At 36.1% G+C, this 27,774-nt stretch overlaps 3 protein-coding genes across 3 annotated transcripts; 1 reads left to right on the top strand and 2 right to left on the bottom strand.

Moving 5' to 3' along the window:
* Positions 1-1,506: 1,506 nt before the first annotated feature.
* On the bottom strand, positions 1,507-5,128 carry RpLP0 (ribosomal protein LP0). Its single transcript, XM_089846187.1, has 6 exons — positions 4,997-5,128; positions 4,637-4,727; positions 4,030-4,205; positions 3,677-3,764; positions 2,649-2,904; positions 1,507-1,988 (listed from the first exon to the last, which is right to left on the bottom strand). The coding sequence occupies exons 2-6, from the start codon at positions 4,688-4,690 to the stop codon at positions 1,606-1,608; spliced, it is 957 nt and encodes a 318-aa protein (XP_089702313.1). The 5' UTR covers positions 4,691-4,727; positions 4,997-5,128; the 3' UTR covers positions 1,507-1,605.
* Positions 5,129-5,243: 115 nt separating this feature from the next.
* Positions 5,244-27,774, bottom strand: Dnali1 (Putative inner dynein arm light chain, axonemal Dnali1). Its single transcript, XM_089846188.1, has 8 exons — positions 27,657-27,774; positions 27,468-27,577; positions 27,275-27,360; positions 26,926-27,095; positions 26,682-26,860; positions 26,342-26,506; positions 26,199-26,252; positions 5,244-5,420 (listed from the first exon to the last, which is right to left on the bottom strand). The coding sequence occupies exons 2-7, from the start codon at positions 27,546-27,548 to the stop codon at positions 26,214-26,216; spliced, it is 720 nt and encodes a 239-aa protein (XP_089702314.1). The 5' UTR covers positions 27,549-27,577; positions 27,657-27,774; the 3' UTR covers positions 5,244-5,420; positions 26,199-26,213.
* LOC149654623 (uncharacterized) lies at positions 19,049-24,135 on the top strand. The gene is made up of 16 exons (XM_089846186.1): positions 19,049-19,299; positions 19,514-19,635; positions 19,705-20,030; positions 20,104-20,183; positions 20,255-20,427; positions 20,494-20,711; positions 20,782-20,919; positions 21,002-21,099; positions 21,357-21,448; positions 21,568-21,697; positions 21,783-21,933; positions 22,002-22,068; positions 22,350-22,413; positions 22,517-22,744; positions 22,807-22,848; positions 23,068-24,135. The coding sequence occupies exons 1-16, from the start codon at positions 19,204-19,206 to the stop codon at positions 23,344-23,346; spliced, it is 2,304 nt and encodes a 767-aa protein (XP_089702312.1). The 5' UTR covers positions 19,049-19,203; the 3' UTR covers positions 23,347-24,135.

Raw genomic sequence — 27,774 nt, 5'->3', positions numbered from 1 at the left:
CCGAGAGTAGGCTTAAAAAATATATAAAATCCCGAGAGTAGGCTTAAAAAATATATAAAATCCCGAGAGTAGGCTTAAAAAATATATAAAATCCCGAGAGTAGGCTTAAAAAATATATAAAATCCCGAGAGTAGGCTTAAAAAATATATAAAATCCCGAGAGTAGGCTTAAAAAATATATAAAATCCCGAGAGTAGGCTTAAAAAATATATAAAATCCCGAGAGTAGGCTTAAAAAATATATAAAATCCCGAGAGTAGGCTTAAAAAATATATAAAATCCCGAGAGTAGGCTTAAAAAATATATAAAATCCCGAGAGTAGGCTTAAAAAATATATAAAATCCCGAGAGTAGGCTTAAAAAATATATAAAATCCCGAGAGTAGGCTTAAAAAATATATAAAATCCCGAGAGTAGGCTTAAAAAATATATAAAATCCCGAGAGTAGGCTTAAAAAATATATAAAATCCCGAGAGTAGGCTTAAAAAATATATAAAATCCCGAGAGTAGGCTTAAAAAATATATAAAATCCCGAGAGTAGGCTTAAAAAATATATAAAATCCCGAGAGTAGGCTTAAAAAATATATAAAATCCCGAGAGTAGGCTTAAAAAATATATAAAATCCCGAGAGTAGGCTTAAAAAATATATAAAATCCCGAGAGTAGGCTTAAAAAATATATAAAATCCCGAGAGTAGGCTTAAAAAATATATAAAATCCCGAGAGTAGGCTTAAAAAATATATAAAATCCCGAGAGTAGGCTTAAAAAATATATAAAATCCCGAGAGTAGGCTTAAAAAATATATAAAATCCCGAGAGTAGGCTTAAAAAATATATAAAATCCCGAGAGTAGGCTTAAAAAATATATAAAATCCCGAGAGTAGGCTTAAAAAATATATAAAATCCCGAGAGTAGGCTTAAAAAATATATAAAATCCCGAGAGTAGGCTTAAAAAATATATAAAATCCCGAGAGTAGGCTTAAAAAATATATAAAATCCCGAGAGTAGGCTTAAAAAATATATAAAATCCCGAGAGTAGGCTTAAAAAATATATAAAATCCCGAGAGTAGGCTTAAAAAATATATAAAATCCCGAGAGTAGGCTTAAAAAATATATAAAATCCCGAGAGTAGGCTTAAAAAATATATAAAATCCCGAGAGTAGGCTTAAAAAATATATAAAATCCCGAGAGTAGGCTTAAAAAATATATAAAATCCCGAGAGTAGGCTTAAAAAATATATAAAATCCCGAGAGTAGGCTTAAAAAATATATAAAATCCCGAGAGTAGGCTTAAAAAATATATAAAATCCCGAGAGTAGGCTTAAAAAATATATAAAATCCCGAGAGTAGGCTTAAAAAATATATAAAATCCCGAGAGTAGGCTTAAAAAATATATAAAATCCCGAGAGTAGGCTTAAAAAATATATAAAATCCCGAGAGTAGGCTTAAAAAATATATAAAATCCCGAGAGTAGGCTTAAAATATACCTTCAAACCAATAAAGAGTATAAATATTTTCCTTGATTGATTTGTTTTTTTTATTGGTTCAAGGCTTGTGTTATCAATTAAGAGACATTTTACAACACAAGCCTGGGAGAAGGACGTCATAGTGTTTAGTCAAAAAGACCAAAACCCATGTCGTCATCCTCCTCTTCTTCAGATTCTTCCTTTTTCTTCTCCTCTTTCTTTTCCTCCTTGCCACCACCACCAGCAGCCGCGGGTGCAGCAGCCGCTGCTAGGGCGGCGAATTTCGATGGATCCTTCAAGTATTCCTTGGCCATTTGGGCCTCTTTGAAGTCAATGTCAGTTTGAACAGCGATGGCAATCAAATTCTTCAATCCATTGACAATGGAATGTGGTACTGAAGCCAGAGTTGGGTATCCAATGGCCAAAGAGACACTAGCAATGTTCATAACTCCCTCCAAGAATTTCGACTTCAAGTCCTCATCAGTGATGTCCAAGACCTCAGGGGAGAAGACAGTTCCAGAGTCGTACACTGAAATTTGTTCAAAGATTGTTAATAGAGCTTTTTATCCAACCTAATTTTTGGCCTATTTTCCCCATAATACCCATCCCTAATTTTGGCCCATTTTCCCACAGTACCCAATCCAAATTTTGGCCAATTTTTCCCACATTATCCAACCCATATTTTGGCCAATTTTTCCCACATTATCCAACCCATATTTTGGCCAATTTTTCCCACATTATCCAACCCATATTTTGGCCAATTTTTCCCACATTATCCAACCCATATTTTGGCCAATTTTTCCCACATTATCCAACCCATATTTTGGCCTATTTTTCCCACAATACCCAACCCATATTTTGGCCTATTTTCCCACAGTACCCAAGCCAAATTTTGGCCTATTTTCCCACAGTACCCAAGCCAAATTTTGGCCTATTTTCCCACAATACCCAACCCAAATTTTGGCCTATTTTCCCACAATACCCAACCCAATTTTGGCCTATTTTCCCACAATACCCAACCCAATTTTTGGCCTATTTTCCCACAATACCCAACCCAATTTTTCACCTACTTTCCCACAATATCAAACCCATATTTTGACCTATTTTCCCACAATACCCAACCCAAATTTTGACCTATTCCTCCAGTATATTGATTGAAACCAATTCAGGTGAAAACCAACAAACCAACCTTGTTGAATCTTCAACCCATAAGAAAACGGAGAAATGTTCAACATGTTCAGAAGAGTGGCTTCTGAAGCTCCGACACGCTCTTCCTTCTTAATCAAATGAATTTCATTCAAGATTTCAATAGTTCCCTTAGAGATCTTAGTTGGGATTTGCAAAGCTTGGAAGAAAGAGGTCTTTTCCGGACCTAATCCAGTGTTTTGAGGTGGAATCAATACATCCAATGGGGCCAAAGCTCCGGCACGAGCTGGGGCTTTCACCTAATTTAAAATAGACCATTTACATCAACAAAAACAATTCAACTAATCCTGGTTTTTTAAAAGGACTGTACACCGCATGGTTTTACTCTACAATAACTGCCAACTAGTAGCTTTGTAGTGTCTATGGAATATGCGTGATTTCTGCCCTCACAGTTTAATTAATAAACCGGGACAGGTTTAATCTAAGATGCCACAGCTCGGGAATAGACTGCATTTATAAAAACAGCTCCCATTGCTGTTAAAAATTGGATCCCGGCTAATAAATAGCCAGGCTCACAACTCCAAAGCATCTATAACAGGGTTCGTACAAAATTTTTGGAATGAAATTCCCTGACTTTTCCAGGTTTTCCCTGACTAAATTCCATAAATTTCCCTGACCATATGCAATAACTTACAAGGCTTAAATATATGAAAACCAATCTAAATTCACTCGAATCATTTTTGCACGAGTTGTCATTGTTATAAAGATAAGCCAATTAATTCGTTTAAATTTAACCATAAGTAAATCATAAATAACCGGAGCGAGCGAAGCGAGCTCCGCGAATTTGGGGTTCTGCTCAAGTCTCAGACAACACTTTTTTGGTCACCCTTATACTGTTATCCAGACTATCAATTTCCCACCAATATATTTTTCCCTGACATTTCAGGCCCATTTTCAATTTCCCTGACCTTTTAGGCCCATTTTTAGTTTCCCTGACTTTTCCAGGTTTTCCAGGTCGTGTACGAAGTTACGAACCCTGTATAATTACCCAAGTTCTGAACTGAATTATACCTTGTTTTCCAGGATTTTTTCACGGATATCAGTCAAATCTTCCTTGGTAAAGACAAAGCCAACATTTCCCTTGATGTAAGGGAGAATTCTATGGGGGAAATATAATTTTAACTTTGTATTAGATTAAATTAAGCTACAATTAAAATTAAAATTATTGTCTATTTAATTTTATTCTTAATTAATTAATATCAGACAGCTTTGGGCAAGCTAGTTATGTCTTGGACCAAAAACACGCCAGTAGGTTCCACTATTTCTAGCTCTGGTATGTTAGAGGGCTCATTTAATGTTTTGTCATCATTTATACAACTGATAAATTTAACATTGATTGATATTAAAAAAAAACACATAATTACTTTTCAAGAGCAGCATTGTTTTCCAAATGTCCTCTGATGGCCTTACGGATCATGGTGTTCTTGCCCATAAGGAGGACAGCATTTTTCCTAAGGGATTGACGGATTTGTTGCATTTGTTTCGATCCGACATTGTCCACTCCCACAATGAAACATTTTGGGTATTCATCTAAAAGTTGCTATGGAAACAGATGATCAGTTAGGCCTTGGCAACTTTGTAATAATTATTAGGCCTTGGCAACTTTGTTCATTAAACTAACAATTATGTTACCAAAAAGGTATCAAATTAATTAGAAAAAAGGGTCTGTACTTTGCATGGTTTATCTCTACAATTATCGTTCACTAGGAACTTTGCAAAGGTTATGGAATATGCAAGGTTTTGCCCTCCAATCAGAAGATCGGGACATGTTTATTCTACGACACCATAACTCGGAAATTGACTGTACAAAAACAGCTCCCAATGTTATGAAAAACTGGAATTAATGAGGGCAGTAAACTGCCCAAACTAACTCACAGTTTAAGTATCAATAAATTTATTTAATATTTAGGCCTAACTAGTCTAATGGCAACTAAAGGGTCTTTGAAAATTAAGTAATCAAACGAAACTTACAATTAGTTTTAGGAAATAGTTGCTTTTCCAGGTTGCTCTGTCCTCCCTGCCCATCTTGTGGTTTCAAGGATTTCTCGTAAGAGTTTAAGGACTGTAAATTATGATAATAATAAATTAATAATTAATTCTATGATATTTTATCTTAAAAGCGGAAGGCAGCATGGGTGAGAGAATGGGATTGGGAAAGCTATTGGCAAGGCTTAACATTATTTGGATGTTTTGTCGACAAAAATTGCGTTATTTATTATAAATACGCATGAGATTTTGAAGATTAATAAATATAATTCAATATAAATTAGGTTTATTCAGTTACTTATTTAAATTTACGCTGATGAATAAGGATAAAAATTAAATACGTACCAAAAATAGAGCAACGTTGATGCTTCAACGATGAAAAAAGCAATATGGTGGAATTATGACGTAGTTTGGTGTTTTTATAGATTTTGCTTAGACGTTCGAAGCGCCAAAAACGGGGACCGGTGTAAGCTTGGGACAGATATTTCAAGCGGGACTTTTGAATACCAAAATGAACATGTTCAGTGTTTTCGGCGATTATATACAACTTTGACATCAAAATTATTACATAATTTAGCAGGGATCATTAGTAATGTTAAAATAAAACCAAAACCAATTTATTGGTCATTAATCAGTGACGTTACACCACATTAAAAGTTAGTATTTTTACATTCACAGGGCGTAACATAACTAGTAGGGAATTTGAAAAAACTTTGAATCTGCAGTTTTATACGATGAATACGGGAATCCATTTTAATTTGTGACAGACCTGAAAATATAGATTAAAAATTAATTAGTTAACAAAGAAATAAAAAAAAACATCGAAAATAGTTTATATTCTGAAAAGAGAAACAAGATATATTATTGATGTCAGACTTTTAACCTTGAAGACCACAACTCAGGCTACGTAGCTTTTGTTAGTGTTTTGCCAAAAGGTTTGACAGCCTATCAAACGTCGAGTCGTTACACTTTACATAGAGCTCTTCACAGAGTTCATGGCCAAACGTTGAAGACATTTTGCTTTCTTATACTTCATTTTTTTTTATCAAAAATTACAATTCATAAATATTGCGACACCATAAACTGGTCTATTTGAATCTTATACCCTTTCTTTCGCAATAATAATAATAAATGAGACAAAAAAGGTAGATAAAGATTTGAAAATACTATATTTGAGGGCCCATATAAAAAGAAATCTTATCTTTATACGAGTTTTAGTAAAGAAATTGCTCGCAAAACCACTTAATTATACCTGCCCGCCATGAGAGTGATCCATAACGTACATTTAGGACAAAAATGCAGTAAGGAACAGTTTCTGCAGTATTGCAGGGAACGTAATCTGATATTCTTTAGTACTAAATACTCTCCGTGGCCATTTTGTAAAATGACGGACACGTGGGTAAGACTACCTGACGTCGAGGGGGCTTTCACTTCCTTTAATAGATATTTCACTAACGTTTTCAGCACCCAGGAATGCCGTTACCCTTTATGTAACTTAATTAAAACCATTTAACTAATTGGATAATGCAACGGCAAGGGTTAAGAGGCACGTTTTGGTGGGATTGTATTTTAAACCGAAAAGCCTTAAGTATGACAAACAAGGAAAGAGGGGCCGGTCAACCCCTTTAATTTGGGGTATTATCTCTACCCAACGTGACTCCATTGATAAACTGACATATTTGAGGTCAAAGTTGAAAGTTCACCGTGTCTATGCATGGCGAAATCAAATTGCTTTGAAATAATACCTTGAAATAATTGCTCCTTTTATCAATCAAACCAATTCCGAGAAAAACTTAATTTTCACCAAGATAAGACGTATTTTCACTGTGAATACGGTAAAAACTCGTACTACGGTGAATATACAGTATATCTCACTTCTGTCATAGTAATCTCAGAGTCAGAACTGCTCAGATTAATATTTCTTCTTTTCATCTCCAAGAAAAATCAAGGATGCTATCTCGAAGAAAGAGATCGTGCAACACCTAGCTAGCGCTTGCAGCTCGCTTGCTTGTCGCTCAGCTCACACTCAGAACTTCGCACAAGTCAAACTCAGTTCAGAAACGATCGGTGTTGCCTGCCTGCCCGCTTCTCTTCATCTAGGAAAAATTCTCTTTCGAGTCTTCTTGCATTCTTGCACAAACCTTAGCACGGAGCGGTTGAAGTGTTGCATTGCACCTCCCCAAGCCATTGTTTTTCTTTCACCAACATAAATCGTAGTTATTATATTTATAAATATATGAAATTATAATTTCATTATAAATAGCAACTAGAACAACAACAAAAAAAATCTCTTCGTCAGCTCTCAAGATTTTTGTGCCGACATAAAACTTGAAAAGAAAAAGAGGAAGTTGAAACATTTCCGTCGGAAACTTGACAATGTAAAGCCGTTTTGACTTTGATAAGTTTTCAGATAGATTAGTTTGCAACAAAAGGACTCGGTTTTAACGTTTATGTTTTTTTTTAATCGCGTCACGGCCCATTTAATTCAGAGTTAAAAGTGATTGCGACTGAGCTAGAATAAACTCGCCGGTGGCTTTGAAATAATCTATTCTAAATCCGTACGTCTTTGACTAAATAAAATTAAAACGTTTTGTTTTAAATTCAATTTAACGGAAGAATTAATTACGAGTTACCGTTTAGTTTCGTTTGACTACATTATAAGTATTTTTAAACTTTATCAGAACGAGTTGAAAAAAATTTCAAGTTTTGTTTGGCTTCAAATATATTTTTAAAATATTGGGTAAGTTTCAAACTGTATTTTTTTTCTTGTATTTTCGGTTTAAAATTGGTTTTCAATGTTATTTTTGGTATAAATTCAAGATTTTATATTTAAGAAGTATTTAAGTTAAAGGGTTAAAGTTAGTTAGAAACTGTATAAATTTTAGTATTTAAAATATGTGGTTTTAATTGTTTTAAAAATATTTTGAGGCTTTGTTGATAATTATAGTATTTAAAATGTGTGGTTTTAATTGTTTTTAAAATACTTTGAGGCTTTGTTTGGTGATAATTACAAGTAAATTACCGGTAATTTATCCCACAACGCCGTTAATTACCGAGTAGCTTGGTTCATTTCAGTTCATTAAAAGGGTTTGCGACACGTTATAGACTATTTCATTAATTACAGCAGAGAAGCGAACACCACAAGAGGGATTATGTTATTCCCCTTAAGCTAGAAGCATCGCTAGAGGCAGTGTGAGCCTTCTAGCCTCCCTCTAGCGTATAGTTAACTCGGGTTAACGTTGCCTCTTAGCGGCTAGCTCTAGGGAAACAACTTAAGAGAGGGTAGCCCCATCCCTAAACGTTGGTTTCTCTACAAGTACTTAATGAAATGGTCTAGCAAAATTAATTCACTAGCGCCTGTAAATCAGCTACAAAGAATCCAAGCATAGCACCAACAGTTAGAGCAAACACCCTGTATTTTTTGGGGGTGATAGTAAATGCATCTTCTTTACGTAGTTTTATTGTAATTCCAATAATCCACGATAGATAAGAAGAGGGATAACGGTATAAATTCTATGAATTAACTGTTGAATGTGCTAAAATATCCTGATCACTTCACTTCAATGAAGAGCCAATTAAAAAATAGATAGATTAAATATTCTGATCTATCTGCACCCCTCATTCATTCCAAGTACGGGAATTAAACTTTATCAAGAGCATTTATAAGCTAGCAGACAGACCTTGAGTTGAAATAATACGTTGCAACTATTTTTACGAAACATTAGTAGCAAGAGTAAATAGAGATAAAAAATAGTAAGGGGTACTTCTCACAATCATACATTATTCTATAATGTAGCAGAAATTGCACCCGGCGTTGCGACAATTTTATTACTTTTGGGGTCGCCATTTTAAAAGATGGCGTGAGAATTCGAGCCCCAAAATTAATAAAGTCCGTCTGAATAGAACAGAACAGAACTACAAGCTTGAAAACTGAGTCTGTTAGTAGATAGGGGTTGTACGTCATGACGTAGTCACCTATTATAGGGTCGACAAAATAAGCTATAGAGAAAAATCGAACAAAAAACGGTGTTTATGAACGTATCTAATCAATTTACCCTTTTGCAATTACCAAGAAATTGGCAATGATTTAAACACAAGTACGAACTAATCCCATTCGTACCACTCACTCGCAAGAGGGCGGATATCGACAATTTGTTAAATAACAAAAAAAAAATAATGAAAAGGGTCAGATAACAAAATAACTTCCAATCAGAAATTCATTAATAAAAAGTTGTCAATTAAATCAATACAACACATATCTCCAATTTCGTGAAAATGGAAACGTACTCTACTTTAACTAGAGCAAATTATAACAACACGCAAATCTCTGACAACTGCGGGACAACAGCGTTGATAACTTTTAAGTGTATCTATTTTTCAACTTCTGTTCCCTTATATAATGATAATAATAAACTATTAGAAGCTCATTAGATCGAATTAAAGCGTCAAAAGGAAAGAGCTCGGTTTATAAGAGGGAGGGAAAATTGTTTTTCTAAAAGACATATCGACCATTACACACTTGAACGAACCCCACTATACTACTAAAAATAACACCCCATGGAAGTTGCTGCAGCGCCTGTTACAGTTTCTTTGAGATAAACATAAAAGAAACGCCGCGTTTATTAATCGTATCATATAGATTTTCAATTTAAACATTGAACTTGTCGAAATTCATTACTAGCAATTACATAAATAAATCTACAATCGTAAATAGAGTTCTGAGAAATAAACAAGAAAGGCTCAACACAAAACCCAAAACAAATTGATATAACTAAGGTAATATTTGATCAAATCCAATTGTTTTTCGACAATATGATAGATTATCTCTATTTACACCTGATAGCAATTTAACCATATCATTTTATAATTATGAATCATTAATTATTAGGATATATCGTTCATCTAAGCGTGTTTTACACCCTCTAGCTCAATGAATATATTCCATCGTAACTACCACAGATTTGTATCTTCCCCGATCCTCAAGCGAAAGCTGAAAACAGTCCAGTCCGGTTTAAACCAAAACCACCTGGTTTAACTGAGCCTGGGAAGAGGACAAACGGGAAGAACCCAATAATCTGAATAACCCAAAACTAAACACACTATCGTACACTATAGTTAAAGTTAATTGTTTTATACATTCTTAATGTTCGATATTAGTTAAACTATCGACTTCTCGTTACGTAACCACACGTGGATGGTGGAATAGGTTTAACCTGTCCAAATATCCATATCGTGTCGAAAAATCCATTGGAAAACGGTATAAATTATAATAAGGTTATAATTAAATTAAAGTTGCATTAGAGGCAGCGTACTTTTAGAATAATGGGAAAGATAAACTTTGGTTCCACTTGAGAAAACTTTTCTTCTGTTTTTTATACATTTCTTTTTCAAGAGTAATGTAGGTATTGAGCCGCTTAGTTTGCCTTAAAAATTATACCACTGAAAAATCGGTTTTGGCTCTTTTTTTAAGCGAAACAAGCGGCTTAAAGGGTACAAAAAGAGAACCAATTTTTTTGCACACAGTTTCGAATATACCGAAGCCGATTATACTCTTGATTCAGGCCTGAGCCTTTAAGTTTTACGATAATAATGGCTACAAAAATACTTAAACTCTACTAGAAGACTGAAAATTGTCACTTTTAACAATAAAAGTACTTATGGAAGGAAGCAAGGGAAAATCCAATTTACGTCAACCTTGAAAGTAGGTCCGGTTGTCCACTTAGAGAAGGGTATTGGACTTCTTTAACGACCTTTAAAAATCGTCCCATTATTGGTCTACCATCCCGGAACGTAGACAAAAACTTCGTGGTCAATTTAAGGGACATATTAAATTTTTAAGGTGCCATAAAATGATGGGACCGACTTCAAAATTACATTTTAAAAAGACTGGACATTATTTTAATAATAACTGCTTCTGTTATTTAGTTTGTCTTTACTTCGATCACCTAAAATAGATAATCTAATTTAATGACACAGATGACATTTTTAGGTTATAAAGGGTGTTGTGATATGAGAAAACATTCATTCGTTTCCAGGCCAATGTTATCGGATTCCAAACAGTAGCTGAGTGATTTGACATTTTTCTAGATCAACTTGAATCTTTATCAGGACCCAATTCAAATTTACCTTATTTCATTCAATTCAAAGGATAAGCGTAGTGATGTAACTAAAGGATTGCCTTTTCTTCTGCTTTAGTCGAAATGAGGACACCAGGCATGCACGGCATTCTTTTGAAGCTCGCTTTAAAGTTTTTAGATGTCGTATTAAGGTTTCTATGGTAACAGAGAGAGGCACTGTGTCCTGATATATAGTAATATGGTAAATTTACCGTAAAACTGGTACAGTACAATCAAAGGCAAATGAAAAAGAAAGACCTGTGTTTACGATGTACTCCCTATAATCGACCAATCAGCGATCTACTTTAATATTACCAGTTATCTTTTTAATTTCTCTCCAAAGATAATAGTAATTTTAAATGTTAAGGCGTTTTGAAATTATGTTTTTGATTCTTGGAGACTATTATAGACATCGTAGGGCGATCATGGTGCTGGTAAATGGAACATTTCGCATTTCCTACGTACTCACTTCCTCTTATTTCAATTTGCTTTTGGTTATATATCAGTTCAAATAAAATTTTGTTTGCAAAACCATCCCAATCCAATATAAACTATAAAATCATAATCCCTAAAAAAATCTATCTTCTGCAAATAAGTTAGGGTTATATAAAGAACCCATATAAGCTCCGAGAACGTATGAATAGCTTTTATTCTGAAGGTTCTTGCAACATCTCACTCCTGAATGGATTTTAATCAGAAATTCAATTTAAAATAAGGCCAAGGGGTAGATTAAAAAGAGTAAAATAAGGAAATGAGACTATAAAGACTTAATTTAACGAAGTTAAATAAACAACGTATCACACACTATCCTACCCTAGTCTGGGGGTGGGTACGATAAAAAAGGACGTCCCATTTTAGAAAAGTTTTAATTAAAATACTGACGCGAATACGGTCCAGTTGGTTACCAAATCGTTCAGTCAGTTGACTCTATTTGGTACACTTTCCTATCCTATTGACATTTAATAAAATTGAAAAGTCTCTCCTAGATCTACTTTTTCAATCCACAATTTCAAAGTAAAAATAAAAGAAGGTTACAGATGCCGCATACACAATCAGAAATCCATAAACAGTAGTTGAGAAATCATTTATTGTATCTACCATGAAGTAAAGGAGAGCGTAGGCAATGTAACAGACTCTTTAAAAAGTCAGTAGATTGTTATAATCGTAAAGAAACAAATGATTACTTCAACTGATTCACTTTTACCCGGTGACCCCTGGTAAGTAGGTACTTTATTGTATCGCGGGATGGTTCCTCTGGGAGGAGTTTCCGTTGCGCAAAATTGAAAATAGTCTTTTGGCTTCTTAATGAACATCGTCTAATTAATTTCCATCAGCCAAAAAAAACTGTTCTTTCAAGAAAATGAGCCAATAAATAATCCCCCCCAAAACCGCATACAGCTGTTGTTGGGTGGCCACTTTTTCACCAGACACCATTAGTATCAGAGTATTGAATAATTATGGCTTATAAGTTATTAAACACTCATTTAAGTAATTTAACCAGCGACTAAATTATTCAAACAAGAACAAATTTAAGCTACGCCTTTCATTTATTATATCTCAAGTCGAAGACAGTGTCGTCTGCATGATACAGGATTAAGATAGAAAACATAGATAGGACGGTATGTGGATAACAAAGATATTAGAGAGGGCTTCATACCAGACCTGCACCAAGAAGTGATACCTATAGTTTATTAGGGAGAAGGTATAAATTCGCCCCACATTTATAATCTAGCTTTATCTCCAGTCCAAACGTATAGTAGGTCCGGAGTTAATCCCCGCCACCTCTAAATTACAACCAGCAGCATCTCATTGGTTCTTGAAAACTCACGTCAGCGCGACGCGAATGATAACGAAAATTACTTGTATTTTCCGACTGAGGAAAGGCAGCGAAATAGCCCGGCCTCATTTTACGTCCCCCCTTTGAAAGGGGAACTGGGACTATGGTGCCCGGCGAATACTTAGGCATCTTATACCTTCTCCCTAATAAACTAGATATCACTTCTTGCCTGCACCAAGTCTTCCTAAATGTTTCCTAAAGGCCCGAACAAAACCCTATTGAGTTTATTATTAATTACATATGGTTTTAATCCGAAGGTATTAAGACAAAACCGAAAACTTCCCATCAACAAAAGAATTTTGTAAATCCGGGATTAAATCTATATTTTTTACAAAACCATAATCTCCTATCCTATGATTGATATCAGTTTACCAAACAAGTTATAAAACAATTTTGTCTACATTTATCTTGGTCCTTTAAGGACAGTAACCTGACCTCTTTGAGACTAAAATAAATGATCTATAATAAGTCTTTCCTGAGTCTACGTAAGGCGCCCAAAACTTGATGATTTATATTCTAAACAGTAGGGACCCCACCGTGAAAGTAAAGTAAAAAAAACTAGCCCTTGTTAAAAAAGAAACAGATTTCAAAGCATTGATGAGTTATGAACCGAAAGCAATTGGGGCTAGCTCGCCCAGCCCTACTAACTCTACAGTATATTGGAAAACATATCAGGGTATACTTGATACACCAACTCACGTAGAAAATGCCCTGGGAAATTTATATGTCATGCCTGGAGACTGGAACACTAGGCGATACAAGGAACAAACAGAAGTAAATAAAACTTGAAGTTGTACCAATATGGATCACAAAACCCTGTTGGGGATTAAAAAACTGAAAGAACACCGAGGGGGTAGACACTTGAGAACTCAGGTGTACAATATGTCTTGAACTCAATGTACTGTCAAAGCTGAACTGTGAGTTCCGAAGGTTTTGAACTCAATGCACTGTCTTTAGAACTCAGGTGTACACAGAGATCCAGAGCATCTACCCCTCGAAGAACACTTACAATACAAAATTTTTCAGGGTGTTTTGATTAATGGGGAGTGCTGGGCAAAGGGGTGAAAATATCCCCCATTAAACGTCATGCCTACGGTTAGCCAATCAGATGCAATCATATCATCCACAACCCTTGCACTCTGTAAAGTTTGCCGCCATTTTGGTGGATAGGTTAGAGTCATATTAAACTACACCCCTCTGGCTTCTCTCTGTGAAAGGGTGGGTTCTTAGGATCAAACTAAGTCACTCTAAAGTGCATCATACTCTGTATGGTAACTTCAGAGTAATATACATCTGTGTATCAGTATCTAGGGGCTATTTACCAACGTGGAGCTCGAATCTTCTATAGGGATCGTGATCTTGTCTATATAGATAACTCTTGCGAAACTCCACCACCAACGAACCAGTTTAAAAGGTCCATACGCTGACACTTAGAAGCAACACCATCCACTATAGCAATGTATTGCTATAGCGCACGAGGTTTAATACAACAGAAGACCCAAGAACCGATGTTAACCGCATTAACTTCTAATATAACGAGTTAATAGACTTATATTAGAAAACACAACTCAGAGACTTTGAGGGCTGAATGTCCAATACGTGGGTCTGTGAACTCCTTCAAAAATAAAATACCAACTAAGAGGATTCAGGAATTCATTGTATAGCCATTTTCTCAACGTGTTTTGGCGGATTTTGTGGGAATAGCTACTAGAATAATTATTATGTATAACGAATTTTACTCAAAAACCCTTGACTTCTTTAAATATATAGGCATAAGTTTATAAGATATGTTCACCATAAGTTAATTTGTCACTGGTAACTTAGAACTGGAGATTGTCATGAATGAAGTGACGTTGGTCATAGATTCGAGGTAAAGCGACATACGCCTGGTGACTGGGGCGCTGTCAAAGCCTTAGTAACGCAGACTAAATAGGAACTAGATGGAACTTGGTCCTGCAAAATTAACCACCGAGTGTAGTCATTCAATTCACGTCGCTTGTCGTTCTCGAACTAGTTATCTCGAGCTGTAAGTCTCTCAGTAGCATTACGAAGTATTGTAAGTGTCATGCTTATGGAAGGAACATATCACTTATAAACTTATGTTATAGGTTAATGAATAATTTAGAATATTAGTAAAAGCGGAATGGAATACACATTCCGGATTTTACAATAATCCTATTTTGAAAGTTGGACGTAAATTAGATAAATTGGGGAAGTAAGTTTGCAAGTTATTTGCCATTTAGTTGGAAACGAACGCGGAACAAATGGTAATTTTTTCAGTAAAACCCAACCACCCACTATCATTAATTGTCGTGTCATCAACTTCATAGATAATAAAACCAAAAAAAAAAGAGAGAGAGGCTTCTGAATGATTAAGTAAAAACCCGGATTAAGTGATTTCGCAATCATTAACAAACACCGATCGTTTCGCCATCTCAACCTTATCAGGTTCAGGGATTAATTTTATTAACCACTGTTAGCACGTGCTATGTAAATTGTTGTTAATAAAATCTACGGTACCTTCTAGACAAACAGAAATAACAGAAAATGGGGCAGAAAGGTATTAACAATTTCCTCGTTTATGATGTAATGTATCAGAACTTGACTATATAAATGTCACATTGCAGAAGGTGACAGACTCGGTTATGGCGTTTGTTTGAGTGTATATAAAGGTAAAAACATTAACTGAATAAACACAGACATACTTAGCCTTCGAGTGTTGCTACACAGACTAAGAGAGCACTTACAATATTGATACGACAAAACGAAATGGATATTATACTGTATATTTACAAAAGCTACAAAACCTTATGACACCTCTATAGCCGTGGGCAACTGTGGGCAAACATTAACTAGGATTTGTTTAAAAGGGTGTAAAAATCAGTTGCAAACAAATTAATTATTAATTAGCGGTTAATTTAAAATTGTTTATTATTTATATCTCAGAAAAATTAATTTTTAACTTCATGCAGGTAAAGCGGTTTGGACTTTTGGATAACATCATAAGTTCATAACATACTCCAATGTTTATTACTCCTTGCGTTTCTTTATTTGATTATTTATTTTTTAATTAGCGCGAGTAATACGTTAATTAATTGCGCGATAATTCATAAGTTAATTGTTCGTTCAAAAATAAATATTTCTTTTCTAATTTTTCTCCACGTTTCAAATGGAATCTGTTGAACTCAAAAGTGTATTGAACCGACTCTGAACTCTATTAATTAATAATAAGGAATTCCTTAGAATTTGTAATACGAGCCCAGAAAAATTTGCTTATGTTTAAAAGTAATTGAATACGTCACTTATTTAAACAATAAACGTATTCAAAATAATATGCCACTCAGAAAGAATTTCAAACCGAAGATAAAAAATAATTTCTTTAAAATTTAAGTAATATAAACATGTCTAGTTAATTTAGTGTTTTGAAAACACGTTTTCATTTTACGAAACACGAGGTCAAAATTATTCCCCTATATGAACTATCACTCAAATTCCTTAATTTTTAAAGGGAAAACCACCCCACCCGGGAATGGATGCTTCAAAACTAACAATACACAACTATAGTTATTAGTTAATATTATTTAAGGTTGTATTCCCTTTAAACTCAGGCTAATTTCAAGCCTGTTTCGCGTCAAAAAATGTCATAAGACATTTCAAAGTTTGAAAGATCGTAAATTATTCTTAAAATTACACTTATATCATATCACTCCGCTGGGAACAAAACCACGCATTTCAGTTCTAAACTAAAGTTGGGGATGCATGCATGGTATGGGAGGTAATAAATACATTAGGTACTTGAGGAGGGACAACACAAGGAAACCACGAAGATGTTACGTAACGTTAAGAAAGGGATGACGTCTCAGAATACGCGTGACGTCACGTATCCCTTGGCTACGAAATCGTGTCAATTTGCATTACATTTTGTTATACATTTAAAGTAAATATGCAACCCTGATAGATAGTAAACAAAGTGTCTATTGTAAGCCAGTAAAAAGGTTAGATATCAGTTTTACTTAAACAATTTACTATAGAAATTTCTCGAAGTAAGCATGCAAGCCTGCCTCGGGGGCTCAGCTGTCAGAGGGTAAAAATAAACCAATAACCTGATAGAATCCTTTGTTCCTATACCCATAAGAAGTAACACCTTATAACGAAAAGTGTGTCACTTCATACTTAAACGCGTCATACTCAATATATGACAGTGTTAAATGAGGCAAGCTAAACCATTAGGATCAACAGAGATGACCCCGCGGCTGCAATATAATATTTGTCAACACCGATGACATCTTTCTGTCATACTTTTCGTCATCCACCTTACTGATGGTCCAGATAAACTCAATATGACAGTGTTACGCGCGTTAAACGGAACACACTGAAACTAAGGGTCAACAAAGATGACCCGGTTCAAAGTGTAGGCCACCGCAAATAAAGTGATTGATACACAGAACGGAAGCAGGCCGGGGTAACTTTAGTAGACTATTTTCGGTAGGAAGGGTGATGGGTCGGTCATTTTTCCAGACAGTTCATATTTGTGTTGTCGGAGATATAAAGTTTGGCTACTGTAAGTTGGTTTCAGTTTAAAGAGATACTTGGTAGGTATTTTCTCGCGTTAAATCGTGAAGATCACATGGTGGCCTCGTGCTCGCGTTAAAGAATTTGGCAATAAGGTTCTCACTCTTATCGTCAAAATGTTAATATTGTCAAGAAGGGACCAACCAATATGGAGATTCAACAAAGTTTCACAGCGGCAACATTTAGATGATTACGGAATGGAGTGGCAATATAGCAAAGGGTGACGACGATTATAGACGATAAAGACTATATCATAACATTTTCCCAAGGGCCTCATTATCTCTTTGACAGATAACTTAATATCAGTTACGTTACTCTACCTACGGGGGGGTGGGAAAATTCGAGATGTTGGCTAAGTACCTACGTAATATGCCTTATGACAAATTAATACACATAACCTTTTTGTATGTGTCCCTGGACCGGCTTTCGTAAGAGGTCCAGATTAAAATTTATGAGTGTAACCAAGAATACATATGGTTAAAAGGAATCATAGTGTGCGTGCCATTTTCACTCAACGTATCCAGGCAGCATTTTTATGGGAAGAGAGCTTGGCTAACCATTATGCACGACAAATTTTACCTGGCGAATAATCTATTTCGCTGAGCGTTGAACCTTGCCTAACCAACCAATGAAATCACAGATAGAAAGACGTCGTCAGAATTATGAGGCGTGACGAACAGCAAGTTCTCAAGCAAGGCCCACAAAAAAAAAGCGCATAAAAATCAACGTTGGAGATATATGGGAGCACAATGATTCCCCAGTAGCTGTATGCATTCCTTCTGTAAGATATATATATATATTCTTGCAATGACGCGATCATTCGCCAGAGATCTTTGACAGTAGAACTTTATAATAAGGGATAACAGGTATGGAAAGTTTAAGATTAATTTATATTTTTTGTTAATTAAATTTAAGGGATCACACTTGAAAACGGTGACCCGTAGGACAAAGTTTCATATAACCTTTTCGACTTTAAATCGTCCAAAGTAACATATATTCATTAGAAAATAATTTTGATTACTATATAAGTTCTTGAATATGGACGACAAAATCAAAGGAAGTCGACTGTACTTTAATTATCCTAAAATTTTGAAATAAATTCATTTTTACGAGTACTCAAGGTTGACTTTGAGATCTTCTTTTAGGATAAATAATTTTCAAGGGAAATAGCACATACATCCGTTCGGTATATACGTTTGTTTGTCTGCGATTTTATGGGTTAATACTCCAAAAACAAAAATGAGGGTGGGTCCTGCATGGCGCGTGCCGAAAGTGTACCAATATTATCATTAAAAATAAATCTCTACGAAGTCGGTCCCACGATAATTAGAGCCCCCATTAACAAAAAACATAACAAGGATTTCAAGACATTCTAACAATTTCACATCAACATCGTAATAAACCCTTTTTCAAACGTCAGGGGGTGAAATAAAGTCTAGTGTGTTGTGACCACCATGTTGTCTTAAGACCGTATGTGAACAACAAAGACATAAATTAATTAAGAAATGTGGCTTCAAACAATACGGAACATAAAATTTGGAGGTACAGGACTACTGCTTCTTCAACAACTACAACTACAATTTCAATTGTATAACTTTCTCAGCATATTTTTGGTCGAACGAAACCGTAACTGAAAAACCTACTATAACAGAAATATGCAATTAACCATTCACACAGAAACAAATACAGAAATAATTTTTAAACCGATCAAGTTTCCATTTCGACCTAAATTCATTTTTGAGAACAGCTCAAATAACTTTAAACGATAACTGGGCGCGTGCAAACACCTTTACTTTTCATTCTTTTAAAAAGAACGATTGCCTGTATTGCATTGCTTTAGATTGATTTTTCTTTTCTTTATAATAAGGTGTGGAACATTGTCAACGAGAGACATTTGTGACAGTCTTTGAAACGCGACAAAAGTACACAATGGAACTAAGTGAACAACCAGACATTCTCAGGGACACGCGGATGTAATTACGCTAAATACTTGAACACGATTGAAGTTTGCGAAAGACGTAATTGAAATGAAAATGGTTCACAAAACAAATTGGTTAAAAACTACGTTGCAATTGGTGCTGGTGTTTTTACTATTTTCAACAGTGGTTTCCAACACCACAGAGGTAAGTTGGATAACATTTTTTATTTATAATAGATGTCCCTTGATAACCATGTTGTCTTAAGAAAGAACATTGATGGATTATGTGCCTTTAAAACAAAGACTTAAGTGAATTAAAATATGTCTTCAAACAAGAGACACATAACTATCTTTGTCTGTCTGTCTTTCAGTAACGCTTAGTTAAATAAACTAACATTTTTTGTTTTTCTAACACTTAGAAACCGGAGCCAGGTGTATGTTCTCTTAACACCAAGGAATATCCTAAGGATATTTTCAATATAAATTCATGTGTCATATGTTACCTTAACATAAATGCGCCGGTATTCCACAAAAAGTTACCGTAAGTTAAGATGCTCTGTGTGGAATTAAACTAAACACCGGTTTAATCAAAACAAAATGACTTTCACAGTCCGGTACTCCTCGAGGATGGGACTACTTACAATCTGCAAGGTGAAAACGGAAGTGTCATCGAACCCGACTTCAGGGACAAAACCGGACCAGTTTATAGTAGCTTCCTTAAACCGGAATATGCCGAAAAATGGGCAGCTTGTTGCGAAGCGGCAGAAAAATGCTGCGAAGTTACGATACAGGAAAATCAAAACAATACAAGTGGATGCGACCGAGATTGGGACTTTTATCACTGCTGGTCCCCAAGTGAACTAAACACGATCAACGAAGGCGATTGTCCCGATTACCACAATGCTTACTATTTAGAGAAAAGGACACGTTGCAAAAGTACAGTACCGTTGATTTCGTTTATAGCGACGCATTTTTGTACTAGGCCTAAATTTGCAAAATAAATTTTTAGGAGTTCGACAACGAAAATGCTTGGAAACCGGAAGTTGGGAAATTAAAATGGAGTCCGATTACCTTTGCGATAACTATGAGGTATGGTAGACGAGACAACGCTAAGTCATATCCTAGACAAAATTTTAACGTCCATAATTACTTTTCTTAAGTTCCAACGTAACTTAGAAGATTACAGCGAAGCCTTAGAAGAAGAGTATTTTGAAACGAAAGGTTGCCAAAGAACGGAGCAAGGCGTTGAACTCAGCTACCAAGCTTACCAATTAGACACATGCGCTAGATGTTACCATTACTTGTATCCTACCTCAGGGAACAAAGCCTTAAAGTATAACTTAAACCTAATTATTTATATATCAATCCCAGATTAAATGAATTACTTTTCAAAATTTAGATACATGAAGAATAGAGGTTCATTGTATAACAATAAAACGGGTGAATATCTTTACGCGAGGCTACTGCACAATGGGACGGACAGACTAGCCAACGAAACCAATAGGATACTGGAAACCCTGACAAGTAGCAAATACAAGCTGAAGATGTTCCAGTGTTGCGACGCTGCCCGAAAATGTTGGGATTTTATGCAAAATCGAAAGAAGGATAGACCACCAGGTGAGACAAAGTTTGGGCTATTTGTTAAATATAAAGCTGTAACCCTTGATTTTTTGGCTTAATTTTAAAGACTGGAAAAAGCGTTGTCCAATGACATGGGACGGATGGTCCTGTTTCGATTACGGCATTCCAGGAAAAAAATCATACCAGGATTGCAGCGACCACGTGTACTTTAACATGCAAATTGATTACACCCGAGATTGTAAGAGTGAGTGTTGGGTGCTTTTCTTTAAAAACCAAATCCTTAGACTGATTGACTAAAATCAAAAATTATATTAACATGTAAACAGAGCAATCGGAGAAAACGTGTCAGTTGGATGGTACATGGTACAAACGTCCTTCAACTAAAACCGAGTGGACTGATTATCAGACTTGCGTTGATACCGAAGTACGTATGGTGGTAACAAGAACCCATATAAGATATTAGGTCGTACTTTTGGATTTAAGCTTGCCAATATGGAGGTGATTTAATGGAATCGGGAATATGGTCCAATGAAAGACATGAACCGTTAGATCATGGCTTGCACTACTACAGTCCAATTGAATCTTCGAACGTTCTTAGGTCCTTTATGGGTTCTTTACGATAACATCACAACAGTTATCACAATGGGGCTAACATATCTTATAAATCTCAATTCCAAATAGGCAATTCGAAGTTTTGTCATATTTGAGATGGTGTTCTTGTGCATCTCCATCGCTGCAATTATCCCCGCATTAATAATTTTCAATATTTACAGGTAAGTTTAAATTTTGTAACTGCCACAGTACTTCGGTGGTATCACGAACTTTTCTCCGTTCTCAAGATATCCCTGACACATAATACAATTTTAATTATTCAATTCTAATTACTGCGCAGGTCATTAAGAATACCTCGCATCAAGATGCACGTTCAATTACTTTTGTCTCTGTTCCTGTACTGTTTATCAACTACAATATTCAAAGGTGTCGTTTTAATAAACGAGGTCAACGATAACCCTACCAACCCAGTGAGTAAATAGCCAATAGTATTACCATTTCCAAAATAAAGAAATGTATCATTCTAAAATTGATTTTATTTTCAAAATTATATAGAAATTCTGCCAGTTCCTGGTTATAGCCTACAAGTACTTTCGGTTTTGCAGTTACAGTTGGATGTTATGCGAAGGATATTATTTGCACAGGCAAATTGCAGCCGCATTTTCGGAACAGAGAAAGTTATGGTACTTTTACGTAGTAGGATGGGGTAAGTTTTTGGACAATTAAACTTAAGTTCGTAATTAAGTTTAAGGTTTTATTTTTAATTTTTAAAAGGCGTTCCATTCGGTTTCATCGCTGTCTACGCCTTCATCAGGGCATACGCTACTACAGATTCTTCTAGGTACGTACCTTGAAACGCAATTGAAGTTTAATTGATGGTAAACAACCTGGTAGTAATATGTAGCTTACATTTCAATATTAATTTATTGAATTTCTTTCAAAACTTTGTTTAGTTTGTGACATCATTTGTTGTTATTGTTGTTTAGACTTATGAAGCAACACATTTAACCACTATTGGTCGGTACAAAAATGGGGCTGCATATTACGTTGTTTATATCGGTCTAAAATTGAATTTTCGCTTGAAGTCTTTAAAATATAACTACTGTTCATTACTTTCAATAGTTGTTGGGTAATTCCGAGCATATTGGAGCCAATTCTTTATTCACCTACCATATTTTCTCTAGTCGTAAGTAACTTGATAATCCTATCAATAACGCTACTAATCATGCTAATAAGCAATTAACACTGTGATATTTAACATTTTTAACATTTTTCTTAATATTTCACAGCTGAATTTGATGTTTTTATGTCACATCGTGTACATTCTAGTCACAAAGTTGCGTTCGGTACAATCGAATGAACCGGGTTATTTTAGAAAAGCCGTTAGAGCAACTCTGGTTTTAATACCACTCTTCGGAGTTCATTACTTCTTGATAATGTATTCACCCAAACCGGATGACGCTTGCATTTCAAAACAAATAACTAAATACATAACAGCGATAGTCGATGGGTTACAAGTAAGTTTTTGACCGAGGGGTTCAACACCTTCCAAATATTTACGTATTTTTCTTTCTAACAGGGTTTTGCCGTTGCAATTATCTACTGTTATCTCAATAACGAGGTACGACAAGTTTTATGTAAATCTGTCCGTCGAGCCATAACCAATTGTAGAAGACGTTGAACATCACGTCAGGCGTCTAGCGCACTAATTGACCTAACTTCTGGGCCATTACTCGCGTCTGGAGCGACGTCAAAGGTGCGCTAGACGCGTCAAAGCACCTTTAAATCATGTCCCATTTAAAATTCTAACAAGTACTTTGTTTTGTTTCGTTTACTTCAGGTACTAACTCTAGTTAAAAATGACTACTACCGCTTCAAAGCCAAGCATTTCTTGGGTAGTCGCACGTCGCAAAGACCCAATCGTGGTGGACGATGGTCTGTTTCGACGCAAGTATCGGCCGTGCATGATGGAAACGGAAATTCAACTAATACTCCACCACGTTCTAAAAACTTTAGAAGGAGTAACGGGTCCATGGTACCTTTAGCTACGTTGGAAATACCTCCGAGTCGCGTCACACCGAAGGTAACCAACGGACAAGTCCCAACAACGGACTTATAAATAAAGTGATTTCGCGACGCCATTACGCTTTCTAATAAGGTTAAAGGTCACCAGTGGTCTATACCAACATTGTCCACGCCTTGAAAACGCGAATTCAGTGACGTTAATTACAGTGAAGGACAATTAAGAAACAATAACCCTTCCTAAACTCAAATCAAAGAAACTGGTGCATTTTAATTTAAGAATATCGCCAATTATCCAAAAAATTAACTGAAGAGTTTGGACAATTATAAACAAATGCGATAATTCGTGAAGTGATTCTGAAATTTAATTATACATGTACATATCTTATCATAATATTAATTAGGAAACGAAAAATGTACAGCGTCTCGAAATGTTTAAGTACTTCAAACTCTTTAGGTAACACTGACTTTTAATGGCGCAAATTGTTGATAAGTATTATATAAAATATGGACTGAAAAATTGACCTTGAAATTCATACTCAATGGCGCCCGTCCGCGTAGTAAAAAGGTTTATAGACATTTTACCGCAAGTACTTAGATTTGTACGATGAAGTAATTACCCGAGGCGACATAATATTGCGCAAGTACTCGAATACAATCAAGTATTAATGGACTATTTTTTTTCAAGACGTATAATATTATAACAGGGTAATTTTAAGAAAAAAGGTCCAAATAATGATTTTCAAAACTGTATTATAATGACAATCCCCTTATTACAATCGTAAGAGTGACTTATCCATTAGGGTCGATTTGATCCAGGTTTAGGTGATCAAATGACCATGTCCCCAAACTATTGCCTCATTTGTTCGAAACATAAAATAAAACTGTGTCCAATACAACTTGTTTCCAAGAAAAATTTTTAATTTAAACATCAACACATAATTTTGCAGTAAAGTACAAACATCTTTACAAGTATTTTACAATTATATTATTTCCTCTTCGTTGGCACGTTCTTTCGACCACCACGTTGGGTTGGAGGACGTGATTGGCGTCTTTGACTAGTTCCAGTAGCGCCACTCTGAGATTGCGCAGTTGGTGGTCGAATTCCTGGACGAGTTCCTGCTGTTGCGGCACGTGGTGGAGGAATTCTGCTACCAGCAGCAGCGGGAGGAGGAATTCTGCTACCAGCAGCAGCGGGAGGAGGAATTCTGCTACCAGCAGCTGCAGGAGGCAGTACTTGTCTAGCTGGTGGAGGAATTCTGCTACCAGCAGTTGCGGATGGAGGTACTGGTCTACCTGGTGCTCGAATTCCACTTGCCATGGCACCTGGGGGTCGAATTCCTCTAGGAGCGTTGGATACGGGTGCTGGTGCAGTAACAGCGGGGATATTTATTTCGATCCTTCTGTTAGGTGATCTACTGCGATCTCTGGATTGCGTGGTTTGAATGCTAACTGCACTTGGACTCTGAGCACGCCCTGGTGACGCGGCTATTAATCGTCGTGGACCTTGTTGGACTGGAAGATGTAGCGGTTGAACGTCAACCGTGTTTGAGAACACGACTCTCTTTACAGATGGTGAGGCCGAACCAGTACGTTTCAAGATGCTCCTTACAACGCGTTCGGGTTGGGTCATGGCTCGTCTATGGGGAGGTCGGGCATTGGGCGTTCTGTATGATATCTTTCGTCGAATGGAAGGTGCTGGAGCTTGAGGAGTTGTTGGACGCCGTGCGGATGCTGGAGCTTGAGGAGTTGTTGGACGCCGTGCGGGTGCTGGAGTGCGCAATAAAGATCTTGATCGATTACCCTCTTCGGGGGATGGTTGACCATCCGTGATTCTTTCTGGTGTTAACCCCAACTCCCCGGATAAACCGGATAACTGCGCACTGACGTTGTGTAACTGTTCTCTAAAGCTCCTGTTCATGGCAATATCAGCGGCATCAACTTCGCTACAAGCACCGCGATCCCGAAAACTACGTAATGTGTCCAACGCTCTCATTTTGTTGTAAAAACGGAATATCTCGGTTACGACGTAACGGACAGTTCTGTAACTCGGTACCATGTTGATGGGGTCAAACGCGTCAAAGGACAGCAATTCTCTCAGAACGTCCAGACCGGTACAAGCTTGATAAAAGGCCTGTTCGAATCTATGGTCATTTCCACCTCGAAGGCGATATTCTTCTTGTAAATTATGGACCATTTCAAGTAAGGCGATGGACTTTGGTCTCAAGAACGATTTGTATATGTCCGTGAACGGCGCGTAGAAATGTAACTTGAAATCGTCTATCGGCGACTCTAATCTGCATCTGTTGGTCTGCGTCATTCCAACCATAGCCCGACTAGTTGGATGATTCAAAGATTCCCGTATTTGACGAGCTAATCCAATATACGTCACAGCGGCGCTTCGAACAATTGGTTCCAAGGTTAAACCAACATATCCTCTTCGTTGGTGAGATTTAAATTCATCCAAAATGGATTTCATTTTGTTGATTTGAGGGGCGATTTCTTGGACGATCGTCTTGTATTTACGCGCAACCAAATCGTATGGTTCATAAATTTCGTACGCGGCCATTTTTAATTCGCGAATTTGTTTAAAATTTTAAATAACTTATATTTTAACTAAGATTTAAGCGACTAATTTGAAGAAACCGAATTTAGGCTTAACGTTTTTGAATTTAGATACGCGCGTGACCTTATTCTACACGTGAGCGCGTGATTATGTCGCGAGTTTTGGAAAATGGCGGGAAAAGTAACTGCCGATTCGCGAGATGGGTCACGTGTTTAAAAACCGCGCGATTTGATAAAAATTCAAAATAACACTTATATGCCTATAATGACTTGTATATTGGGAAATATTTTATATCAATTTCCGTCTTACCTTTTGCGTTTCCCCGCCAAAGTTATTCCCATTGACCTTTGACCCCAATAATAATATAAATGTTCAGTACTCACAACTTCAGATGTCCTTTATTTATTTCGTGGTGCAATGATAGCTTCTAATTGCGCCTTTTAAAGAAACAATAAGAATTGATTAGTTAAACTGCAGTATAAGAAATAATTTGATATAGTTTATAATTAAGGGGAATTGGGCTTACTTTGAAGTTTTCATTAGTTCTTTTTAAACCATTGATAACTTCCTCGTGTTGTTTTTCGCGTAGTTGCAACTGTTCTTCCATTCGTCGTTCAATTTGTTCACATTTCGCTTTCCATTCGTTCAATTCGTGTTTTAAAATTCCATTGTCGACATTAAGTTTCTCAACCTTGAATAGAATAGACCAAACATTAGGCCTACTTGACTAAGCCTTGTCCTTTCATGTTGTACCGACTCCTCTATACGTTCATTACTTAAAGGTTTTACTTATTAGGTCTAGCTAAATATATTCTTATTGATTAATTTTAGCATTTACTATAGTATAATAATTAAGGTTTAATTACTTGGGCTTCGGTGTCAACTTTACTATGTTCCGCTTGCAAGGCTTTTCGGATTCCAAACGCCACGCTACTTTCATAAAGAGTTTGGTATGCCGCCAAGGTCATCCTAAGTTCATCGCGCACTCTCAGAAGTAATAGGCCTCTTTCTGCGCAACTGATGGCCACTTGCCGAATAACTTCGTCTGCAATAATAAATACGGGTTTTGACTTAACAAAGTGTCAATATTTCGGCTTTTTTTAAATTTACCGAAACATTGGTCGTATAATTCTCTTCTAATTGGACAAATACCCGTTTCTCTGGCTTGTCTTTGTTGTAGTTTAGTGTCCAATTGTTCTTGCAAGTTTAAAACATCTATTCTAGTCGCTGGAGTGCTCGAAACATGCTGCACCCATTTATCGCCGTCTTGTTCCCATTCCCTACAGTTATTTGAAACCCAAAACTATCAAAACTAAGGCGTTTTTATAGTTCCCGGCATGAGATAGGAGTAGGACCGCCCATATAACTGGCGAGTGTCTAGTTCCCCTAACTCTATGGTCTTATATGAGTTCTTGCTTAGATTCAACAGAAAAAGCGGTATAAAAAGTATAAGACTAACCGTGGAGGTAAAATTGAATCTAAAATTTCTTCTGATGGCTCTACAGTTTTTCCAGGAATAATTGCCCCATGACCGTTGGCAGTAACCTTAAAAACATATAAACCAAAAACACTTCTACCAAACACAGCCCACTTTATCACGCATCACTGCGTGAACGATTGAGCTGTGCTCCAAAACACGTCCGTAATTTTACCTTTTCTATATCTCCCGTTTTTTCCACAACCAAAACTGGATTATCATATTTTACTAGAGAACTATTCGGTGGAATCATCATATTTAAATAATTTTAAATTATTTAAGAACCTAAATTCGTCAAAATAAAACTATTTTAAAATCGCGGCGGTTTAACGTGGCGCGAAGAAAGATGGTAAACAAGCCTGACGACGCTTTTCGAGTTTCCATAGCAACGAACCAGAAGTTACGTCACAAATCCGGGCAAGTTACCGGAAGTGAACTATCGGGAGTTGAGTCCTGTCATGTGTCATCGGGAAAGACTTAAA

This window comes from Phalangium opilio, unplaced genomic scaffold, assembly GCF_054372755.1.
Source record: "Phalangium opilio isolate 3A_F unplaced genomic scaffold, DU_Popi_V2 ptg000079l_1, whole genome shotgun sequence".
NCBI classification, from domain to species: Eukaryota; Metazoa; Arthropoda; class Arachnida; order Opiliones; family Phalangiidae; genus Phalangium; species Phalangium opilio.
The sequence above is the reverse complement of the archived record's forward strand: the minus strand, read 5'-3'. Positions and strand labels throughout refer to the sequence as shown.

What these genes read in the sequence shown, in the direction of transcription:
- RpLP0 (XM_089846187.1), bottom strand. Translation starts at nt 4,690, where the DNA reads ATGGGCAGGGAGGACAGAGCAACCTGGAAAAGCAACTATTTCCTAAAA. An exon ending in AACAATGCTGCTCTTGAAAA is followed by an intron (nt 3,765 to 4,029) that starts GTAATTATGTGT and finishes TTTCCCCCATAG; the next exon opens with AATTCTCCCTTACATCAAGG. An exon ending in AAAAAATCCTGGAAAACAAG is followed by an intron (nt 2,905 to 3,676) that starts GTATAATTCAGT and finishes ATTTTAAATTAG; the next exon opens with GTGAAAGCCCCAGCTCGTGC.
- LOC149654623 (XM_089846186.1), top strand. Translation starts at nt 19,204, where the DNA reads ATGAAAATGGTTCACAAAACAAATTGGTTAAAAACTACGTTGCAATTG. An exon ending in CTTTTACGTAGTAGGATGGG is followed by an intron (nt 21,934 to 22,001) that starts GTAAGTTTTTGG and finishes AATTTTTAAAAG; the next exon opens with GCGTTCCATTCGGTTTCATC. An exon ending in CTACCATATTTTCTCTAGTC is followed by an intron (nt 22,414 to 22,516) that starts GTAAGTAACTTG and finishes AATATTTCACAG; the next exon opens with CTGAATTTGATGTTTTTATG.
- Dnali1 (XM_089846188.1), bottom strand. Translation starts at nt 27,548, where the DNA reads ATGATGATTCCACCGAATAGTTCTCTAGTAAAATATGATAATCCAGTT. An exon ending in AAACGGGAGATATAGAAAAG is followed by an intron (nt 27,361 to 27,467) that starts GTAAAATTACGG and finishes TATGTTTTTAAG; the next exon opens with GTTACTGCCAACGGTCATGG. An exon ending in GAACTAATGAAAACTTCAAA is followed by an intron (nt 26,253 to 26,341) that starts GTAAGCCCAATT and finishes TTTCTTTAAAAG; the next exon opens with GCGCAATTAGAAGCTATCAT.